Source organism: Dipodomys spectabilis, unplaced genomic scaffold (assembly GCF_019054845.1).
Source record: "Dipodomys spectabilis isolate Male_0828 unplaced genomic scaffold, ASM1905484v1 ptg000512l, whole genome shotgun sequence".
Classification (NCBI taxonomy): domain Eukaryota; kingdom Metazoa; phylum Chordata; class Mammalia; order Rodentia; family Heteromyidae; genus Dipodomys; species Dipodomys spectabilis.
The window spans coordinates 629631-652632 of NW_024871189.1; the positions used below are offsets into that span (position 1 = coordinate 629631).

At 48.1% G+C, this 23002-nt stretch overlaps 1 protein-coding gene across 2 annotated transcripts in view; it reads left to right on the forward strand.

Annotated features, from left to right (window-relative positions):
• The first annotated feature begins 4028 nt into the window (after positions 1-4028).
• Positions 4029-23002, forward strand: part of Rptor (regulatory associated protein of MTOR complex 1) — a 313102-nt gene continuing 294128 nt past the window's right edge. For both annotated transcript variants that reach the window (XM_042669964.1, XM_042669963.1), the window contains exon 1: positions 4029-4379. In XM_042669964.1, the coding sequence (XP_042525898.1) occupies positions 4218-4379 (162 nt within the window). In that variant the 5' untranslated portion in view covers positions 4029-4217. The remainder of the gene's footprint in view (positions 4380-23002) is intronic.

The window sequence follows — 23002 nt, forward strand, 5'->3', positions numbered from 1 at the left end:
AGAGGCTTTACAGAAGCTGATGTTCTTGCTTGTGAAGGGCAAGAGACACTGGAAACTGGTACTGCAGGCCCCAGTGGCCCGCAGATCACCCAGTGCAGAGACAGGGAGGGAGACGGATGGACAGGGAGATGGATGGTGGGACAAGACGTTCTTGAGTTTCCAGCAGCAAATTGGTTACAGAGGCTCACCACCACACACCCGCCTGAACTGCTCTGCCAAGTGCTTTTCTGGAACCAGAATAGAAGCATCCAGAACACATTGGAAAGGGGCTTTTTTCCTCCTTCCCTCTCTCCCTCTCTCCCCTTCCTTCCTTCCTTCTTCTTTCTTTCTGATTAACTTAAATTAGTTATACATAGAGGTGGGCGGGTTTCATTTTATTACATTTCCACAGGCTTACAATCTACCTCACCCTCTCCGTTCCCTCTCCCCATTCCCAAAACAACTTTAATAAGTTTCATTGTTGCAAATAAGCTATTTCTACCATACTCAACCTACCTCCTCCATCCTCCTTGCTAGCTCCATCCCCCCTCCTGCTAGTACTCACCCCTGACAGGTTTTATTTCTCTTTCTGTACCCTGCAAGGATGCCCTAAAATGAATCAGGCACATTTTTGATGCTTCAGGATCAGAACCAAGCAGTTACCACCCTGTTTTTGTTTACTTTCAATTTTTTAAAAATATGGTTCTGGGGGTTGGGAAGGTGGCTGAGTGGTAGAGCGCTTGCCTTGCATGCATAAGGCCCTGGGTTCGATTCCTCAGCACCACATAAGCAAAAAGAAAAAAGCCGGAAGTGGTGCTGTGGCTCAAGTGGTAGAGCGCTAGCCTTGAGCTGAAGAGCTGAGGGACAGCGCCCAGGCCCAGAGTTCAGGCCCACTACCAGACACCCCCCCCCCCCAGCAACAACAACAACAACAACAAATATGGTTCTGGGGTTTGAACTCAGAGTCTTGCTTGCTAGGCAGCTAGGTGAGTCTCTAGTCTTTCTTTCTTTATTCATTTATTTACTTAAAGCCCATTGGTTATTTTGAGATGGGGTCTTGCTTCCTGCTTGGGTGCACGCCTGGCTTGAGATCCCATTTTCACCAGCTGCGATAGCATGAATCACTGAGTTTGGAATGTGAACTATCCTTAGGAATTGGCCCTCTGCTAGAGCCTTCTGTTACAGGTGTGGAGAGAGGCTTTGTGGCTGTCTGCCAGCTGTGGCCTCTAGGTTCTGAGTCACACCTGTGAAGCAGTGAAGGGTGGTTTTTTGTGCAGGTCTGAGGGAGAGTGAAACTTGCTGTACTGTTTTGGACAGAAGGACAGACAATTGCTTAAGGAATCGTTCATTGGGTGGAAGCAGTTATGGGGGCCCCATCATGGGAGCAGAGCTGAATCACTGGAGTAGACTTTGGGGGACTATTGTCCCTTGTCTGACTGGCCTTATGCTACCATCTGTGAAATATACACACTCTATCCCTGTCTTCTTCTCCCCCTGATTCAGGGTAGAGGCTGGACATCTTTATTTTGCAACAATTTTCCAAGTGGTTCTGACTAGGGTTTGGACTTTAGTGGGCTCACTATCGACACTTACAAAGTTAGAAGAGGTAAGTGGATTTCCCAGGGTCACACCCTTGATAGGTGAGGAAACACAGGAAATGGGTTTTTCAGGGCACAGAGCCAGTCAAACAGAAAGGTTCAACATCACCGCTTCTCTCTTGCTGTGACTCCTTGCAAAAGCAGCTGGAGAGCAGTTACTTGAAGCCTGCAGCCAGGGAGGGCCCTTGCCAGTGCTGGCGGCACCTGCGGCTGGGCGATGGACACTACAGGCTGGGCGATGGACACTATAGGGCCACAAAGCTGCCTCTCTGAGCATCTGCAGCCTTGAAGACACTGCTGGTGAATGTGGGGACATTCTCTTTGCCATCAGAAAGCAGAAAGTGGGGGAAGGCAACTGACTCTCCTGTGTTTTGGTGCATTGCCCCGAGTTTCAGTGGTGTAATAACCAAACGAATGCTGTAGAGCTGGGTAAATGAATGCCGCAGAGCTGGGTGGGAAGGCTCTGGGATTCAACACTTGCTCTGAGGCTGAAACAAATACAAACACTGCCAGGATTTCGATACGGACTGCCGCATTTGTCCAACCCTAGAAGCCACTCTAAGAAATAGAATCTGCTAGAACCAATCTGGGGTTTTGGATAACTAGGGCACATGGTTGCTAGACTGCACTCTAGCCATAGACCCTGGCAGTGATCACAGGTGTATATGGAACTATGTGGCCAATGGTACTCACTACACACTGGGCATCCAGAGTTAATCCCATCTCTCCAGGTGGGTAGTAGTATCTAAGTTGTTTTTTTTTTTTTTTGGTCCAGTCCTGGGGCCTGAACTCTGGGCCTGGGCGCTGTCCCTCAGCTCTTCAGCTCAAGGCTAGCGCTCTACCACTTGAGCCACAGTGCCATTTTTGGCTTTTTTCTTTTTGCTTATGTGGTGCTGAGGAATCGAACCCAGGGCCTCATGCATGCAAGGCAAGCGCTCTACCACTGAGCCACCTTCCCAGCCCCGTAGTATCTAAGTTTTATGATTTAGGAAACTAAGACCGAGCTAATCAGGGGGTTGACAAATCATGGAAATAGAAGAGGAACAGCCAAGATGCCAATCCAGGCATGGTTGATAGCAAAACGGAAAGGCAGAGAGGAGATGGGCCTCTTGGCGGGTGTGGGCTCTACCTGACAGCTATGATGTCTCCAGATAACCTGTTTATCCACGACCCAGGCTGCATGGAGCCTCCAGTGGATGTTCCCAGGTGCACCAACCGAGTTCTGCCAGTACAGTCAGCAAACAAAATCTACCGAATTGAGAAAGAAAGTAATGTAGGAGGCTTGCCTTCATGCCTGGGAATCTACAGCTTCAATTCTTTGCACATGGACCTTTATCAAAACGTGAAGAAGTGGTTCAGGAAATAACATGGGTGGAGCAACAATAAAAAAATCGTATTCGGTGAAATTATTTTTCACTTGATTTTCTATGGGACAATTAAAGAGACAATTTTGATTGACCCTGTGAAGGATACAATGTGTCAGCCCCTCCTCTCCCCCCCCCCCCTCCAGTTTTTTGTATTTCATCAATGGTTCTTTCAGGAGCTTTTATTGCCTTTTGAAAGTCTAGAAGAAACAAAGTGTTCTTTTTCTCTAATTTAGAAGCATGTAGTTCTGTTGGTAATAACACAAAGCTTTCTTGAACTAATGAATGGACCCAGTTGAGACGGTGGGACTGACTTCCCTCGCAGGCATCTCCAATAGAGACAAACGAACGCAGAGCGGGACCGCGGTTACCCGGGTAACGGGAGCGGGCCTCTTCCTTTGCGGCAGCCTCGCGAGCGCGGCAAGCACGCTCGAGGAAGTGTGGCTCGTTGACCGCTCCGTAGACGCGGTGCATGCTGGGTCTCGGCAATATGGCGTCCTCCTTGACGTGCTGATGAGAGGAGTTTCAGCGTCGCTCCCAACCAGAGGGCAAACCCCCCCGCCGCGCCCGAGCGCACGTGGCCGGTGTTGTCCGCGGGTCGGTGCCGCCTGCCGCTCCGAGTCCTCGTCGGGCAGGGAGAGCCCCGCGGCTGAGGGCCGCAGCGGGCCGGCCGCACGGGCCCGGGCTGAGGCGCCGGCCGCGGCGGGCGCGATGGGCCGGCCGTGGCGCTGGGCGCCGCCGCTCCGGCGGGCGTGAGAGCCGCGGGACGCCGCGAGCCCGACCCCGAGCGGCGCGCCGGCTCCGGAGCGGGGCGGCCTGCCGGAGCTCGGGCCGGGAGCGGGCGGCCCGCGGGCCCGCGGTCACAGCGGCGGCCCGCCCGGCCTCGGGCCCGCCCGGCGCGCAGAGGCCTCGGCCGCCCTGGACCCTCGCGGGGTCCGGATCGCCTCGAGAGCTGCCCGCGACGTGGGGTCCGGCGGCGCCCGAGCCTGTGCGGGGCTCCGCGCCCGCCCGCCCGCCCCGCCGGCTCTCCCGGCCTCGCCTCCGACTTCCCGCGCCGAGTTGGGGATCTCAGCTTCGTTGATTTTTTTTTTTTTTTTGGACCGAATAAGGACCGTTCTCCAGCCCCCCGCTCTCCGATTTCCTTTCCGACCCCGGCGTCCCCCGCCTGTCTCTCTGCGTCTCACTTCACCAGGTCCGTTCTGGTGCACACTAATTTGTAAGGCTGGAGGTTCTCGAGCGCTTGCTGCCAAGGACTCCCCCTCCCCCTCCCCCCCAGATGGAGTCCGAACTGCTGCAGTCGCCCCCGCTGGGACTCGGGGAGGACGACGAGGCCGACCTCACCGACTGGAATCTGCCTTTGGCTTTTATGAAAAAGAGGCACTGTGAGAAAATTGAAGGCTCCAAGTCCTTAGCTCAGAGCTGGAGGATGAAGGACCGGGTAAGTGGGTTTTCACAGCACCCCAAAGACTTGGTGGGTGTTCCACCGAAGGAAGTTCGGAGTTAGAAGAATCTTTGGGAAAGTGCTGGTGTTATTTCCCATCCACATGTTACATGTCAGCTACGAGGAGCTACTTCTGATTCCCGTTTCGGTCCGGAAACTAAAAAAGGCCCTTTGGTTTAGTCATTACTGTCCAGGTAGTGTTAATTCAAATGAAGTTTTGATTCAGACTGTGAAAAGTAAGCAAATTTGAAAATACGGCATTGCTAATACGTACATGGTGTTTGATATGCTTAGTGCTAATTAGCACTCGAGGAAAGACAACTTGGGGAATAATACATCCATGTGGCTAGTCTACTTTTGTGATTACTCTAGTTCACCCACCCCCCTCCAAAATATCCAGACTGGCAAAATGCCTAAGTTGGATATAGTGTACTAGGAAGCAGGATCACTGGAAAGTGTTCACCTAGTGCCAGACTAATGCAAAGTTTTTTTTTTTTGTTTTTTTTTGGGGGTCCGGTCGTGGGGCCTGAACTCTGGGCCTGGGCGCTGTCCTTCAGCTCTTCAGCTCAAGGCTAGTGCTCTACCACTTGTCACTTCCGGCTGAGTGCTGAGGAATCGAACCTAGGGCCTCATGCATGTCGAACCCAGGGCCTCATGCATGCAAGGCAAGTTGCAAGAGCACTTGCTCTACCACTGAGCCACCTTCCCAGCCCCACTAAAGCAAAAAATTTTTTTTTTGGTCGGTGGTGGGGCTTGAACTCTGGGCTGGCACGCTACCATTTGAGCTACAGCGCCACTTCCGGTTTTCTGGTGGTTTATTGGAGATAGGAGTCTCACGGTCTCTTCTGCCCAGGCTGGCTTTGAACCGTGATCCTCAGATCTCAGCCTCCTGAGTAGCTAGGATTACAGGTGTGAGCCACCATCGCCATAAAAATTGAGTTTCATCTTAGTTTTTAAAACAATCTTTGTAGAAGTCCTTTTTCTTTCTTTTTTTTCTTTTTTTTTGGGTTGGTCGTGGGGCTTGAACTCAGGGCCTGGGTGCTTTTCCTGCGCTCTTCAGCTCAAGGCGAGCATGCTACTACTTGAGCCACAGCACCACTTCCTTTGTTAGTGGTTTTTGGAGATGAGAGTCTCAAGGAGTTGCCTGCCCAGGCTGGCTTTGAACCGTGATCCTCAGATCTCAGCTTCCTGAGTAGGTAGGCATGCGCCACCGACACCCAACTGTCTAGAAGTCTTATATGTGGTTTTTTGTTGCTATGTCTTGTTGCTATGTCCTTCATTAATCATCATCTGTTCTGGGTCTTCAAACCAAAAGGATAGTACTATACCTTACTTATACACACTTTTGTCTTTTTTTCTTCTGGTTGTGTGGCTTGAACTCAGGGCCAGGGTGCTGTCCTGGAGGTCTTTTTTGCTCAAAGCTAGTGCTCTATGACCTTGAGCCACAGTGCCATTTCTGGTTTTTGAGTGGTTAATGGACATGGGAACTTTTCTGTCCAGGCTGGCTTCAAACTGTGATCCTCAGATCTCAGCCTTCTAAGTAGCTAGGATTTTAGGCATGAGCCACCAGCACGCAGCTAGTTTGTTTTTTTGTGATTATTTTCTTCTTCTAGGCTTCCTTCATTTGTGTGAACATTTCAGTAGTGTAAAAAGGAGAAGTTATGCCAGGCGCTGGTGGCTCACGCCTATAATCCTAACTACTCAGGAGGCTGAGATCTGAGGATTGAGGTTCAAAGCCAGCCCCGGCAGGAAAGTACGTGAGACTCTTATCTCCAATAAAAATCACTAGAAAACCGGAAGTGGTGCTGTGGCTCAAGTTGTAGAGCGCTTACCTTGAGCTGAAGAGCCCAGGGACAGCGCTTAAGCCCAGAGTTCAAGCCCCACGGCTGACCAAAAAAAAAAAGGCGAAGTTGGGCCGGGTGCCGGTGGCTCATGCCTGTAATCTTAGCTACTCTGGAGGCTGAGATCTGAGGATCATGGTTCAAAGCCAGCCTGGGCAGGAAAGGCCATGAGACTCTTATCTCCAATAAACCATTCAGAAAACCGGAAGTGGTGCTGTGGCTGTAGTGGTAGAGCGCTAGCCTTGAGCTGAAGAGTTGAGGAACAGCGTCCAGGCCCAGAGTTCACGCCCCATGACTGACCAAAAAAAAAAAAAGGAGTTGGGCCGCTACTCAGGAGGCAGATCTGAGGATCAAGGTTCAAAGACAGCTTGGGCAACAAAGTTTGTGAGCCTTATCTCCAATTAACCACCAGAAAATTGGAAGCGGTGTTGTGGCTTACAGTGATAAAGCCACTAGCCTTTAGCAAAAGAGCACAGGGACAGTGCCAGGTCCCGAGTTCAAGCCTCATGATGGACCAGAAAAAAAAGAAAGAAAAGAAGTTGGTATTACAATATGTGATTTGCTTATAAAAGGCTATTGCTTTTCATATATAACATTAAACACTTAAGGTAATTCTAGCCTGTTAATAGTAATAATCAGTGTTACTTTTAAAAGATCCAAGAAAATTTGTTTCTTCCAAAAGGAAGTTTAAGGAATAAAATTGGTTGTTGAAATAGGGCATATAAAGTTTGTCTTAAGGACTTCTGTAGTACCATTACATAGTTAAGACCTTTTGTGATTGCTGTGTATATATTTTTTAAAAAGGCAACTTCTTTTTTTTTTGTTTTTTGTTTGTTCGTGGGGCCTGAACTCTGGGTCTGGGCACTGTCCCTCAGTTCTTCAGCTCAAGGCTAGGGCTCTACCACTTGAGCCACAGCGCCACTTCCTGCTTTTTCTGCTTATGTGGTGCTGAGGTATTGAACCCAAGACCTCATGCATGCGAGGCGAGCACCCTGAAAATGCAACTTTTGTCTAATCTTTAAAAAATTTTTTGGAGGACTTAAAAATATGTATTCTTCTACTCTAAACCTGTGCTTTAACTCTTATAAACTGATTAGTGGATATATATATATATATATATATATATATATATTTATTTTTTTGGTCGGTTGTGGGGCTTGAACTCTGGGCCTGAGTGCTGTCCCTCAGCTCTTCAGCTCAAGGCTAGTACTCTACCACATGAGCCACAGTGCCACTTCCAGTTTTCTGGTGGTTTGTTGGAGATATAAGTGTCATGGAATTTCCTGCCTGGGCTGGCTTTGAACTGTGATCCTCAGGGGCTGGGAAGGTGACTCAGTGGTAGAGCGCTTGCCTTGCATGCCTGAGGCCCTGGGTTCGATTCCCCAGCACCACATAAGCAAAAAGAAAAAAGCCGGAAGTGGCGCTATGGCTCAAGTGGTAGAGCACTAGCCTTGAGCTGAAGAGCTGAGGGACAGCGCCCAGGCCCAGAGTTCAGGCCCCATGACCGGACCCAAAAAAACCCAAAAAACAAACAGAACTGTGATCCTCAGATCTCAGCCTCCTGAGTAGCTAGGATTACAGGCGTGAGCCACTGGCACTCAGCTAATGGATATATTTTTGATCTTTTAAGCATTAGTTTACAAGTGACCAATACTCATTAATAAGCTCTGCTCAGGTTTTTAAGAAAAAGAATCTTAGTAGTTAGCTACTGTGATCGCTGCTTAGAAAATGTCAGGGGAGAAAGTTTGCTCTCTGACTATATCAAGTTGTTCAGTGAAGAAAGAACTCAGCCGCTAACATTTCAGCAGCTAACATTTTTAGCTGACTTTATGAGACTGGTATCTTAGAGTCCTGTGGACGTTTTCCTCTGGTAGACCACGAGGGGACTTTTTCCTCTGGTAGACCACGAGGGGACCTTTTCAGTACACTGTACTAGGACAAAGGTCACAAGTTCAAATGGTGCTGAATGTTGGAAGGTACATGAATGAACAGGCCAGATTTAGCACAACTAATGGCACATGTTCAGAGGCAGGAGACATATGACTCAGTGTTGAGTAAATTTTCTGGAGGATGGAAGTGGGGCTCTGGATTATATGCACCCCAACTAAAGGAGGCAACTGGGTGTTGGTCAACTCTTCCTTTTTTCTTGAGCAGCCAGAGTTATTTATTTTTTTGCCAGTCCTGGGCTTGAACTCAGGGTCCAGGCACTGTCCCTGAGCTTCTTTTGCTCAAGGCTTAGCACTCTACCACTTGAGCAACAGTGCCACTTCCAGCTTTTTCTGTGTCTGTCGTACTGAGGAATGGAACCCAGGGCTTCATGCATGCGAGGCAAGCACTCTACCACTGAGCCACCGTCTCGGCCCAGGGTTATTATTATTATTATTTTTTTTGGTTGGTCATGGGGCTTGAACTCTGGGCCTGGGCGCTGTCCCTCAGCTCTTCAGCTCAAGGCGAGCGCTCTACCACTTGAGCTACAGCGCCACTTCCGGTTTTCTGGTGGTTTACTGGAGATAGCAGTCTCATGGTCTCTCCTGCCTGGGCTGGGTTTGAACCACGATCCTCAGATCTCAGCCTCCTGAGTAGCTAGGATTACAGGCGTGAGCCACCAGTGCCCGGCCCAGGGTTATTCTTAAGTGTGACTCTTAGTAGTTTTGAAATCTTGGATCTAATTCAGATATTGTAAAACACAAAGTGACCAACAAGGCAGGGGAGACAAACCCACCAGTGGGGCAGTTTTTGGCCTGAGTCGCCCATGTGTACCTTTTGCTCTGTCACAGCGCTGGTAGGCAGCCGTCTAACCCTGGCCATGGCAAGGCATCCAGGTGTCCTGGCCAACCTGCTCCTCCGAGCTGCGAGTGCCCAGTGCAGACTCCTGACAGCCTCTGTGCAGAGCAGCACCTGTGGTCCTGGTTGTACTGTAAGAAGAGCCAGGGCTCCCTCCCGGGGGCTGCTCATTCCTCGAGCGCAGGCTCAATTCTGACTTCCTAGGAGTGATGCGAATTCAGTACCCTTTGATGTTGTGTGTGTATTAATGGTTACCTTCTGGTGTCTTATCTAGTGGCCTTGGTGCAGATTCCTAAGATTGAGATGTTAGCCAAGGTTGATTGACAGGAGCTCCAAGAAGCTCCTGTGTCTTTCATTGTTTCATTGGGCTTCCTACAGCGTTTGTTTGAAGTCAGTCCTGGTTTTCAGATGCCAGTTTTATCACATTTTATTTAAAAGTTGCCAGAAGTTTAATGTTGTTGTTGTTAAGTTAGTTTGTTGTTTGGTTAATTCTAATATGTATGCTGAATGATATATGTATGTAAATATTTCTCTATTCTGACTAAAATTACAGGCAAGTAGCATCAGGCCTGATTTTTTTTTTTGTCGTTCGTGGGGCTTGAATTCTGGGCCTGGGTGCTGTCCCTCCTCTTCAGCTCAAGGCAAGTACTCTACCACTTGAGCCGCAGTGCCACTTCTGGTTTTCTAGTGTCTTATGGATTTACCTGCCTGGGCTGGCTTTGAACTGCAATCCTCAGATCTTAGCCTCCTGAGTAGCTAGGTTGACAGGCGTGAGCTACTGGCGCCCGGCCGCCTTGTCATTTTCAAATAACTAGATATGCACATTAATTACAGTTGAAAATTCATAGTCAGTGGCTAAGCAGATATGTGTATATCTCCTCCATTTGTGTTTTACTGTGATACTTTGTTGTTTCAGAGTTCACTGTGGGGAAGTGGACAGATGGGAGGAACCCATCTTAGGTGGACCTTTTGCCTGGAATTTATGGAATGAAACCAGGGGAGTCTGGGAGTTAATGCTCTGAAAGTAACCATTGACCATATGTGTGTCTGTTTATATGTAGGACGATTGAGACTCACGTCGTCTGCCATTGACAGAGATGTCACATGGACATGTGTGCAGGACCCTTGGCAGATGTGCTGTCTTTACATATGCAGGAGACATCACTGTACAGGAGGAGGCCTAGCTCCTAAACCAGTATCTGGGCTATGCTGCATTCCTTTGCAGCCATACTTTGAATAAGCCACGGAGGAAGCAGGGTAGATATGTTAAATTATAAGAAATTAATTTAGGACTGGGAAGGTGGCTCAGTGGTAGAGCGCTTGCCTTGCATGCATGAGGCCCTGGGTTCAATTCCTCAGCACCACATAAGCAAAAAGAAAAAAAGCTAGAAGTGGTGCTGTGGCTCAAGTGGTAGAGCGCTAGCCTTGAGCTGAAGAGCTGAGGGACAGCGCCCAGGCCCAGAGTTTAGGCCCCACGACTGGACCCCCCCCCCAAAAAAAAAAAAATTAATTTAGGAGTCATTGTCCCGATGTTATTGATGAAGAAACTGAGTTTTTTTTTTTTTTTTTTGTTGGTCATGGGGCCTGAATTCTGGGCCTGTCCTTCAGCTCTTCAGCTCAAGGCTAGCACTCTACCACTTGAGCCATAGCACCACTTCTGGCTTTTTCTGCTTATATGGTGCTGAGGAATCGAACCCAGGGCCTCATGCATGCAAGGCAAGCGCTCTACCACTGAGCCACCTTCCCAGCCCCATAAAACTGAAGTTTTAATTAAATAGCTGCCTAAAGTCAGGTGAGTGATATGGCTGGCAATGAAAGGAAACAGTATTTGAGAAACAAAGCTTAGTTTTATATTAAATGACAAAATTAAACAGCTGGGCACTGGTGGCTCACACTTGTAATCCTAGCTACTTAGGAGGCTGAAATTTGAGGATCACAGTTCAAAACCAGCCTGGACAGAAAAACCTGTGAAATTCTCTTTTTTTTTTTTTTTGGGTCCGGTCGTGGGGCCTGAACTCTGGGCCTGGGCGCTGTCCCTCAGCTCTTCAGCTCAAGGCTAGCACTCTACCACTTGAGCCACAGTGCCAGTTCCGGTTTTTTTCTTTTTGCTTATGTGGTGCTGAGGAATTGAACCCACGGCCTCATGCATGCAAGGCAAGCGCTCTACCACTGAGCCACCTTCCCAGCCCAACCTGTGAAATTCTTACCTCCAATTAACCACCAGATGTGAAGCCAGATATAGAGCTATGGCTGAAGTGGTAGAGCAGTAGCTTTGAACACAAAAGCTCAGGCTCTGAGTTCAAGCCCCATGCTCAGCACAAAAACCAAATCAAACCAAACCCAGAAGGAAATGGTACTGTAATGTCTCTAGTGAAATATTTTGACAAGTTACAGGTCTAGAACAAATGGACAACTTGGGTGGTGGTGTGATACTGATGCAGGGAACAGTGCCAGGGTGCTGCTCCACCTTGTGTGCTCCCCGTGCTCCCCAGGTCCTCGTGCGCTCCATTGCTCCCTGTGCTCTCACAGTGCTCCCCACGCTCCTTCTCTTCCTCAGGTCTTTGTGTGCTCTAGTGTACCCGACGCTCTCCAGGTCCTTGTGTGCTCCATTGCTCCCTGTGCTCCCTCTCTTCCTCAAGTTCTTGTGTGCTTACAGTGCTCCCCAGGTCCTTGTGTGCATGTGCTGTGGTGCTCCCCAGGTCCTTGTGTGCATGTGCTGTGGTGCTCCCCAGGTCCTTGTGTGCATGTGCTGTGGTGCTCCCCAGGTCCTCGTGTGCTGTGGTGCTCCCCAGGTCCTTGTGTGCGTGTTTTGTGGTGCTCCCCAGGTCCTTGTGTGCGTGTGCTGTGGTGCTCCCCAGGTCCTTGTGTGCATGTGCTGTGGTGCTCCCCAGGTCCTCGTGTGCTCATGTGCTGTGGTGCTCCCCAGGTCCTTGTGTGCGTGTGCTGTGGTGCTCCCCAGGTCCTTGTGTGCGTGTGCTGTGGTGCTCCCCAGGTCCTCGTGTGCTCATGTGCTGTGGTGCTCCCCAGGTCCTCGTGTGCTCATGTGCTGTGGTGCTCCCCAGGTCCTCGTGTGCTCAGGTGCTTTGGTGCTCCCCAGGTCCTCGTGTGCTGTGGTGCTCCCCAGGTCCTTGTGTGCTCATGTGCTGTGGTGCTCCCCAGGTCCTCGTGTGCTCATGGTGCACCCTGTGTTCTTAGCACTCCCAGGTTCTCTCAGGTTTCAAGGTCATGTGTGTCATGTGAACGACTCACATTACATGGCACAGCTGTGCGGTGGTGGAGTGGTGGTGGTGGTGGGGTGTGTAGCCTGAGTTCCGACTGTAGTGATGAACTACCATAGTAGTTCTGGTCCATCATTGTCCTCCATGACCATTAAGAAAACCCAGTTTTCCTTGAGATTGGCCTATCGGGCAATGGAAACAGGTTCTTTACTAAATCTCAGCCCCTGCCCTTCCAGTAGTTTTTGTAGTGACCGTCTATTGCATGTGAGTCCTGAGGCCATCAGGAGGGAGAGCCTGGGCTGCTAGCTGGGCCACCTGCTGCTTCCATGCCCACCCTCGGGTATGCGGCTCGGTAGTACACACATACACCCATGTTTGCTTCATTACATACATTTGTGGTGCTGGTACTAGGGCTTGAACTCAGGGTGTCACACTCTGATTTGGCATTTGTTCACAGCTAACACTCTACTACCTAAGCCATGCCTTCACTTCCAGCTTTTTTTTTTTTTTTTTTTTTTTGGGTCTGGTCGTGGGGCCTGAACTCTGGGCCTGGGCACTGTCCCTCAGCTCTTCAGCTCAAGGCTAGCACTCTACCACTTGGGCCACAGCACCACTTCCGGCTTTTTCTGCTTATATGGTGCTGAGGAATTGAACCCAGGGCCTCATGTATGCAAGGCAAGCACTCTACCATGGAGCCACCTTCCCAGCCCCTACTTCCAGCTTTTTGTTGGTTATTGGAGATAAGAGTATCACTGATTGTCTGCCATGCTGGCTTTGAACCTTGATCCTCAGATCTTAGTTTCCTGAATAGTTAGGATTACAGCTATGAACTACTGAATATGGAAGCAGACATCAAGCGAGCTGTCACTTTAAGGAAAACAACTGACAGTATTTATTGCCAATGAGAAATTTGAGTTTTCATCTGAAAATTAGAGTTTTGGAAAACCCCAATTTTCCTCCTCTTCCTCTTCTTCCTCCATCTCCTTCTCCTCCTCCTCCTTTTTTGGTCAGTTTTGGGGCTTGAACTCAGGGTCTGGCTACTGTTTCTGAGCTTTTTCACTCAAGGCTAACCCTCTGCCACTTTGAGCACTTCGTTTTCTGGTGGTTATTTGGAGATTAATCTAATGGACTTTCTGTCCGGGCTGGTTTTGAACTCCGGTTCTCTGATCTTAGTTTCCTGAGTAGCTAGGATTACGAGTGTGAGCTCCCAGCTCCCAGCACCTCCCCCATTCTTAAAGACTGTTCTGATAAGGACAGGACATGTTAAGGAACATGAACTTTTTAAATTTATTTTATTTTTTTGCTAGTCATGGGGCCAGAACTCTGGGCCTGGGCACTGTCCCTCAGCTCTTCAGCTCAAGGCTAGCGCTCTACCACTTGAGCCACAGCGCCACTTCTGGCTTTTTGTGCCTATGTAGTACTCAGGAATTGGACCCAGGGCCTCATGCATGCAAAGCAAGCACTCTACCACTGAGCCACATTCCCAGCCCCAGGAACATGAGCATTTGACCGCTGTCAATGCAGTGCATCTCCAGATGACCAGTACAAAAAAATGTGACATCGGTCTTGGGCAAAGGATCCATTCAAAGTTAGATTAGTGGATTTTCATGTTCATCGGTAATACTTTCACATTGATAGATGTTCTATTTTCTGTTCAAATAGATTGCAACAAAACTTTCAGAAACTACCTCTTAGGTATAACATCAAGTATATTTTGACACTCTTGTTCTTTTCTTTTTTTTTTCTGTCGGTCATGGGGCTTGAACTCTGGGCCTGGGTGCTGTCCCTCAGCTCTTCAGCTCAAGGCGAGTGCTCTACCACTTGAGCTACAGCCCAACTTCCGGTTTTCTAGTGGTTTGTTGGAGATAGGAGTCTCACGGTCTTTCTTGCCCGGGCTGGCTTTGAACCGTGATTCTCAGATCTCAGCCTCCTGAGTAGCTAGGATTACAGGCATGAGCCACCGGCGCCGGCCCACTCTTGTTCTTTTCAACTATGTATCTTTCTGAGGCCAGACTTGTTGCCTAACTTCAACCAAAATAACTTAATGCCAACAGCTTGAATGGAGAAGTCCTTTTTAGAGTCTGTCTTCTCTTGTCAGATAGTGAAAAGATTTGCAAGAACATGAGGCAGCATAGCTCACTAGCAACTTTTGAAAATGCTTATTTTTCATAGAAATATTTGAGTATATGATGAGTTTATGATTACTTAATAATTCACAAATATATTTTTCGTTTTTACTCTCTAATAGAGAAAATGTTGACAAATGAAACTCATTAAAAAAAAACACCTTTTTTTGGGGTTTTAAAGAATCTTTAAGAAGACTGTGGGGCTGGGCATGGTGATGTGTGGCTGTGTTCCCCGCTGTGTGTGTGTGTGTGTGGGGGGGGGGGGGGGCTGGGCATGGTGATGTGGGGCTGTGTTCCCGCTGTGTGTGTGTGGGGCTGGGCATGGTGATGTGTGGCTGTGTTCCCCGCTGTGTGTGTGTGTGTGGGGGAGGGCGGGGCTGGGCATGGTGATGTGGGGCTGTGTTCCCGCTGTGTGTGTGTGGGGCTGGGCATGGTGATGTGTGGCTGTATTCCTAGCTGTGTGTGTGGGGCTGGGCATGGTGATATGGGGCTGTATTCCCCGCTGTGTGTGTGTGTGTGTGTGTGGGGCTGGGCATGGTGATGTGGGGCTGTATTCCCCGCTGTGTGTGTGTGTGTGTGTGGGGCTGGGCATGGTGATGTGGGGCTGTATTCCCCGCTGTGTGTGTGTGTGTGTGTGTGTGGGGCTGGGCATGGTGATGTGGGGCTGTATTCCCCGCTGTGTGTGTGTGGGTGTGGGGGGGGCTGGGCATGGTGATGTGGGGCTGTATTCCCCGCTGTGTGTGTGTGTGGGGGGCTGGGCATGGTGATGTGGGGCTGTGTTCCCCGCTGTGTGTGTGTGTGTGTGTGTGTGTGTGTGTGTGTGGCTGGGCATGGTGATGTGGGGCTGTATTCCCCGCTGTGTGTGTGTGTGTGTGTGTGGGGCTGGGCATGGTGATGTGTGGCTGTATTCCCCGCTGTGTGTGTGTGTGGGGGGGGGGCTGGGCATGGTGATGTGGGGCTGTATTCCCCACTGTGTGTGTGTGTGTGTGTGGGGCTGGGCATGGTGATGTGTGGCTGTATTCCCCGCTGTGTGTGTGTGTGTGTGTGGGGCTGGGCATGGTGATGTGGGGCTGTATTCCCCGCTGTGTGTGTGTGTGTGGGGCTGGGCATGGTGATGTGGGGCTGTGTTCCCCGCTGTGTGTGTGTGTGTGTGGGGGCTGGGCATGGTGATGTGGGGCTGTGTTCCCCGCTGTGTGTGTGTGTGTGTGTGTGTGTGTGTGTGCGTGCGTGTGCGCGCGTGCGTGCGTGTGTGTGCGTGTGTGTGTGTTTGCTTGCTGTGCTGGCACTGGGACTTCAATGCAGAGCCTGGGCCCCTTAGCTCTTTCACTCAAGGCTGGTGTTCTACCACTTGAGCCACAGTTCTACTTTTGACTTTTTGGCAGTTAATTGGAAGGTGATAGGAAGAGTCTTATGAACTTTCTTGCCTGGGCTGACTTTGAATTGTGATCCCCATATCTCAGCCTCTTGAGTAGCAAGGATTATAGGTGTGAGTCCCCCTTGCCCAGCTGTGATCTTGCTTGGAGTTGAGGAGATCAACCCAGTCTGGTGAGGAAGAGGCAGCAGGAGGACTTCACTTCAAAGCGTGAGTGAGTGCTCCCTTGAAGTGTGCAGTATCCTTCAGGCTGGGGGCCCAGGTACATCAGACCTGATGATAATGTTTTGGCACAGGAATTAATCTGGTGTTTATGGAGGAAGTGGTGCTACCAGGAACATCTTGGTTCCATATAAACAAGTCATCTCTGCAGAGCCACATTTATAGACTAAATCATTCACATCTATCTGTGCTAAGCTAAGCAACTTGGGGCTTCTGGATTAAAGCTGCCACCAGTGATGGGTGGGCACCGGATGGAGAATGGCCTTTGGAGGAGAAATCTGAGCCTTTATCTGAAACAGAATAGAGTTAGCTAGGGCAGGAGAGGGGAGCATGGGGGGTGGGGTGGAGGAGGCAGGCTGTGCAGAAGCTGAGGGGGAGAATGGGGGGGGGCTGCACCGTCTTTTCCTGGGGTTTCCTAGGAGATACCTTCTCTCCTGGGTAGTGTGCTGTTCCTGCCCACCTGCCCTTGTCGCTCTGTCACTGCGCCCTGCCCTGGCTCTGATGTCTGTCATCACACTGCACCTCAATACGAGTCATGTACTTGTTCTGTGTAAGAAGTTGAGTGTTCCGCAGAGAACAAGACTTCCTGTTGTTCACTGCTGGTCCCTGGCAGCTCAGGGAGCGGCTGGTAGGTTGGAGGTGATCAATAACCATTTGTTGAGTGACAGTTGGGGCAGGAGGAGAAGTGCTGTGAGCTTGTAGTGGTCTTTGTAAAGCTCTAGGAATCAGGAAGACTCAGGAAGGATTGCCTCTTACAGAGGCTCTGGGTGCAGTATGGGTGCGGTGGGCATGTGGATGTGTGAGTGTGTGTATTTATGGGTGGTAGTTTGTACATGTGTGAGATGGGTGTGTGAATATGTGTTGTATTTGTGAGCCTGTATGTGTGTGCACACTGTGGCTGCCTGTGTGTGCATGCCCTTGGGAGGGGTGAGGATGAGGGAGGAAAAGAGCCTCAGAGAAGTCAGCAGAGGCTTGGGCCGGGCACATGCCAGTTGGGCTCCGGTGGCCTTAGAGCTCCTGCAGTGAGGGTGGGCAGCATCTAGTGGCTGGGTGCAGGAGGTAGTGTAATGCGCAGCTTTGTAGCTAGACGTGGGGAGAACAGGCTGTGGGCCTTGGGGAAAGAAGAGGGGAAACTGGGGGAAGTTTTCCTTAAGGAGTCTTCCCGTGGGCCTGTTGAAAGCACTGTATGAAACCGTGATCCGGCTCCCTCTCCCCTCATCCCTTCCTGCCACTGGCCTTTGTCTGCTGTCTGTGCTCCCCACTGTGTGTGCTGTGAGGAGCCCACACAGTTTTGTGAACACGTGTTGGGTGTTTCCTTGAGTAATTTATCCTTAAGAGTTGATCAGACCAATAGTTTAAAGATAACTCAAAATTAAAGCACAGAAAAAGATGTTAAATTGTACTTTTTCCTTTTTACTGCATTTCCTCTAAGCCCTTGCCCAGATCCTGGTCAGCCTCCACCTAGTGGTGGCCCCTGGTGAACTGCATGGCCTGTCTGTTGGTTGCTTCTCACATCCTAAATGTGTTGGGTGTTGGCACATGCGGTTTCCGTGGGGACTCAGCTTGTGTGGTCTCAGTGCTGAGTCAGCAGGGTTTCTGGCTCACAGGCCCTCACAGGAGGCACAGACACTGAAAACACATCTGTGGCATAGTCAGGAGGAAACTGAGGTATGGCAGTGGGCACAGAAAAATTCCAACGATATTGAAGCAGAAAACTCCTCAGATTTAGAGGATAAAATGGACACTCATGTACAGGAGCTATTTAAAACCCCAAATAGACACGACCAGAAAAGAACCTCTCCAAGTCAAGAGATAAAATTATAGTTGAAATGCCGCCACCTGTACAGAACAAAGAAAGGATACCAAAAGCTTCAAGAAGCAAGTGCCAAATTCCTACAAAGGCAAACCTACAGGCCAGTACCAACCGGTGTACTTCAAGCCCTGAAACAAAAATAACTGCCAACCAAGATTACCCAGTAAAGTTATTCTTTAAAATCAAAAGAAATATAAAACTTTCTGTTAAGCATAAACTGTAGCAATTCATGACCACTAAGTCAACATTGTAGACGATACCTTAAAGAATACTACAAACAGGAGAAAAAGATGCACAAAGCATGACAGCTCAGGAAGGAATAAATGTCACAGGAGAATAAATAAAAAGCAGGAAAGAATCATAACATTAACTCAGTACTAGCAGGCTTCTAAGATGAAGAAAGAAGTTAATACATCCTCTCAGTAATCACCCTAAATGTAAATGGTTTTACCTCTGCAATTAAAATATGCAGACTGGTTGAATGGATTAAAATACAATATCCAACTGTTTTTCAGTCTTTTAAGAAATTCACTTCACAAAGACACATGCAGACTATAAGTTAAAGGTCAGAAATGATATGCCAAGCAGGCAGAATCACAAAGCAAGTAATAGTAGTTGTACTCAAATGTAACAAAGCACACTTCAAGCCAAAATTGGTCACAAGAGGTAAAAAGATCACTACATATTAATAAAGGGAACAGTATATAAAATATTTAACAATTCAATAAGTATTCACTTATACAACTGTATAAAACAAACACCATTGGACATAAAGGGATAGGTAGGTCCAGTACTCCACTCTTGTTAGTAGATAGTTCATCCTATCATCAGACAAAAGCAGTCCTGAGCCAAAAGAGCAATGCTGGAAGTATGACAGTATCTGATTTCAATTATTCCACAGAGCTGTAGTAACAAGACTATGTGGTATTGACAAAACTCAGACATGTAGGGCAGTGAATAGAATAGAGGACCCAGAAATAAGTTACAGCTATAGCTACCTGATTCTTGACAAACATGCCAAAAATGTTGGAGACAGCTTCTTCAGTAGATGGTACTGGAATATTGGATGTCCACATATAGAAGACTGAAAGTGGATCCCTGTCTCAAACTGTATAAAACTTCATTCAAAATGTACTAAAGACCTTGAAATAAGACCCAAACATTGAAATTAATACAGGAAAACACTTCAAGAGTAAGACTCCAAAGCTCTGGAAATAGTAGCAAGAGTAGACAAATGAAATTGTATGAAGTAAGAAATCTGCATAAGGAAGGAAAAAATGACCAGAGTGAAGGGACAGTCTCCAGAATGGTACGAAATCTTGGCCAGCAGTTCATCTGACAGGATTAATATCCAGAATGTATAAAGGATTCACAAAAAATTCAATGAGTAAATGGCAGGTGGTGATTGGGAGGATCGGGGTTTGAGGCTAGCTTGGGCCAAAAGTTGGCAAGACTTCCATCCCAACCAATAAGCTGGATGAGGTAGTATGTGCCTGCCATTCCAGTTATGTAGAAACATAGATAGAAAGATAATGGTCCAGGCCAGTTTGGCTAGAACTATTTGAAAGTCAACTAAAGCAAAAAAGTGCAAGAGTACTTATCTAGCAAACATGAGGCCCTGAGTTCAAAACTCAGTACTGCCAAAAATGGTGTGTATGAATTGAATAGACAATTCTTAAAAGAAATACCAATGGCATGAAAGCATATTCAACATCTTTAGCCATCAGGGAAATGCAAATGAAAAACCACATTGAGAGTCCATTGGACACAGTCTTGATGACTTTCATCAAGAAAACAAGTTGGGCTGGGTGCTGGTGGCTCATGCTGGAATCCTAGCTACTCAGGAGGCTGAGAGATCTGAGGATAGCAGTTTGAAGCCAGCCCTGGAATGAAAAGTCCATGAGCCTATTATCTCCAATTAGCCACCAAAAAGCTGGAAGTGGCGCTGTGGCTCAAAGTAGTAAAGCACTAGCCTTGAGTGAAAAAGATCAGGGACAGTGCCCACACCCTGAGTTCAAGTCCTATGACTGACCAAAAAAACAAAAAACAAAAACAAGTTGGGTGCCCGTAGCTCATGCCTATAATCTTAGCTACACCGGGAGGCTGAGATCTTTGAATTAAGATTTGGAGCCAGCTCAGGCAGACAATCTATGAGAATCTTACCACAGATTAACCAGTAGAGGCTGTGAGTGAAGTCATGGCCAATGAGTGAAAAAGCTGAGCAAGAGCTTGAGGCTAGAGTTGGAGCCTCAAACTCCGGTAGTGGTACCATGTTGCATAGCAGCGCCTGCCAAGTGTTCATTGTATTTCTGAGCTGGGGCCCTTGGAGACCCTGCTACAGATGTTTTTGGTTGCATAGGGAGTAAAGTGGAAGTAGAATTTAATATTATTAACTAGTTGTACATAGGGGTTACCATTCCTTAAGTCAGGTTTTAAGTACTGTGATTCTTAGTCAGTGTCACCCCTTGCTTCTTTCTCCCCGGTTTTCCTCCTTGCATCCCTACCCTCGAGCTGCATAGTTAATTTTTTACATAGTGTACATTGAATATAATGATTACATTTGCTCTCCTTTCATCTCTCCATTTAGGTGGCCCCCCTTGCTTATCCTCCAAAATACGTTTCCACTTTTTGGTATTCACTTTGATAAAGAGTACATTAGTTGTTTGGAGGAGTTATGCCTTTTGGATTCCTCCTCTTTAGTTACTGTGTAAATACATTAAGCTCTGTACACGTTACCATGCCTAGTTGTTTTGTTTTTGCTTTTTGCCAGTCCTGGGGCTTAAACTCTGGGTCAGGGCATTGTCCCTGAGCTTCTTTTGCACAAGACTGGTACTCTTCTCCTTGAGCCACAGTGCCACTTCCAGCTTTTTCTGGGTAGTTTATTGGAGTCTCACAGACTTTCCTGTCTGGGCTGGCTTCAAACTGTGATCCTCAGATCACCTCCTGAGTATCTAAGATTACAGGCCTGAGCCATGGGTGCCTGTTGCCTAGTTGTATTTTAGGTCTACAGAAGCTGAACTTCTGGGGAGTAGTTGTTTAGGAGGCAAAGAGAGGTATGGCAGTCGGCCCTGGGATTTGGAAGGAGGGAAGAGGCTGGTGTTGGAGGCAGCAGTACACAAGTGTTTTCCTTCAGAAGAGCCAGCAGAAGGGGGAGATGAAGGGAGAGCTACAGTTCTCCAAGGTGAGAGCTGGAGGCCCTCTCTGCACTGTGTGCCCCTTTATTACATGGGCATGCTTTCTTCATGCACGTTGATCTGTCTCATCCTGACAGCACCCTTGAGAGCAGTAAACTCAGCTACAAAAGGGCAGCCAGGCTAGCCGTCCTCCCTGCTAATAGCAGGGTGGTGAGCCCAGGCCTTGTGCTGCAGATGAAGTGGCTTTGCGATGCCCTTCTCTGTCCTTGGGATACATGTGAGATTTCTCCTGGGTCCAAGTCTTTCTGCATGAAGGTCAAGAAGAAATAAGGACACGAACTAGAAAGGACCTCAGCCAGGCCGAGTTGACTTCTGTGCACACATCAAAATGGTGTCTGACCATACACACTACTGCACTGCTGCCTTTTTTCCTGATGCAGTGAGCCCCCTACCTGGATTGGTCAGACCCAGGTCAGAGTGTTCTCGTGATTGGCTGATACCCGATATTTAAACCGAAGGGTCTGGTGAGAAGAGTCTGGGTAAGTCAGGGCTTTACATTTTGGTGGGCAAGTTTCACAGACTAAGGGAAGAGGAGTTTAGCAGAGCAGGAATCTAGAAAAAGAACCCTGAACAGGACAAGTAAAAATGGAGTCTTACAAAGGAGTGTAATACACTTTGATAAAAAAAGACTATCTCCTACAACATTGTTCTGAGTTTTTGTTTGAGGTTCTTTCTTGGTGTGAAAAAAAAACTGTCTTTTCTATCAAAGTGTGTTGCTTAAAAGTTCCTGCTTTGGCCTGGTGGCTTGGCTCTTGTTAAGGACAAGAGGAAATGCTTGGGGATAAGAAAGGATTTTTGAAACAAGGTTTTGTCTTAAGCTGGTTTCTTTTCAAGATGGAATTAAGACCCTCCCACCCCTGACCCCCCACCCCAGACTTCAAGGAATAGCAGAGGGTGTGGGTGTATTTTGAGTACTGTTAATCTTATTTCAAAATCACCTGTGTAAATTCAAATCTGACCCTATTCAAACTCCATTCTAGAGCAGATTGTGAACCTGACTTGGGACCCTCTGAGCAGAGGGGCGGGGCCTGCTGGGCTAGCCTGCTTTGTGCCCTTGCTTGCCAGACTTTTGACGGCATACCCTTTTGCCCTGCTGAGACAGTTCTTTATTTCCTTGTCTGTTGTCGAGACTCCAGTAGTTGTTGGAGAGCATTGGTGTGGCCTTGTCCTGGGATGTTTGTTCAAATGGTGGCTCTGTTCACTACACGTGCTCTCTCTAGCCCAGGTGCCTCAGGGGTGACTCAGGCTGCGGTGGACTTGGAGCTTGCTTAGCTTCTGCCCTTGGCTCATTCATGCCGGTCCTGCTGGGTATGGCTGAGCGTTGGCCTTGGCTCTGCCCTGGCTCGTTGTAAGCTCCATCTGGACACTCTTGCTTATGACAATGTAGCAGTGTAACATGTAGCAATGTCTTATATTGCTGTTTGTTTATTACCATATTAGAGTTACTTATTGCTTTCACTCAACAGTGTATTTGGGAAATTTTGATCAGATTGTCCCTGATGGAGAAGAATTTTCTTGGAGAAGAATTTTATGCTAAGTAGTATATAGTTGATTCTATAAATGGCTTTTTCCTTCATTTGGTGATTTATGCATAAAGATGTGTTTTGAAAGTGGCATAAACATTTTCGCAAATGGAATGACTATCCAATTATCTTTATACAGTTGTGAGTCTGTTTTAAAATCTAGGAATAATAAACCCAAGCAAATATGAAAAACTGTCTTTTATTCTAATTTTCTTTGAGGATATTTATTGTAGCATTCCTTCACTTGCTCACTTGGTACTTTCTGAATGCAAATAGTTTGTTACCCATCAGTAGAGAAGGGACTGTTTTAAGTTGTGGTATATGTCATACAGTAGACTTCAATGTAATGGGTGAAGACAATGAAAGGAATATTGTACATGAGTTGGTATGGGAGGGTTGTTTTGGTGGTTAATTGTAGGTAAGAGTCTCATGGCCTTTTCTGCCCAGGATGACTTTGAACTGCAATCCTTAGATCTCAGCCTCCTGAGTAGCTAGGATTACAGGTGTGAGCCACTGGCTCCTGGCTT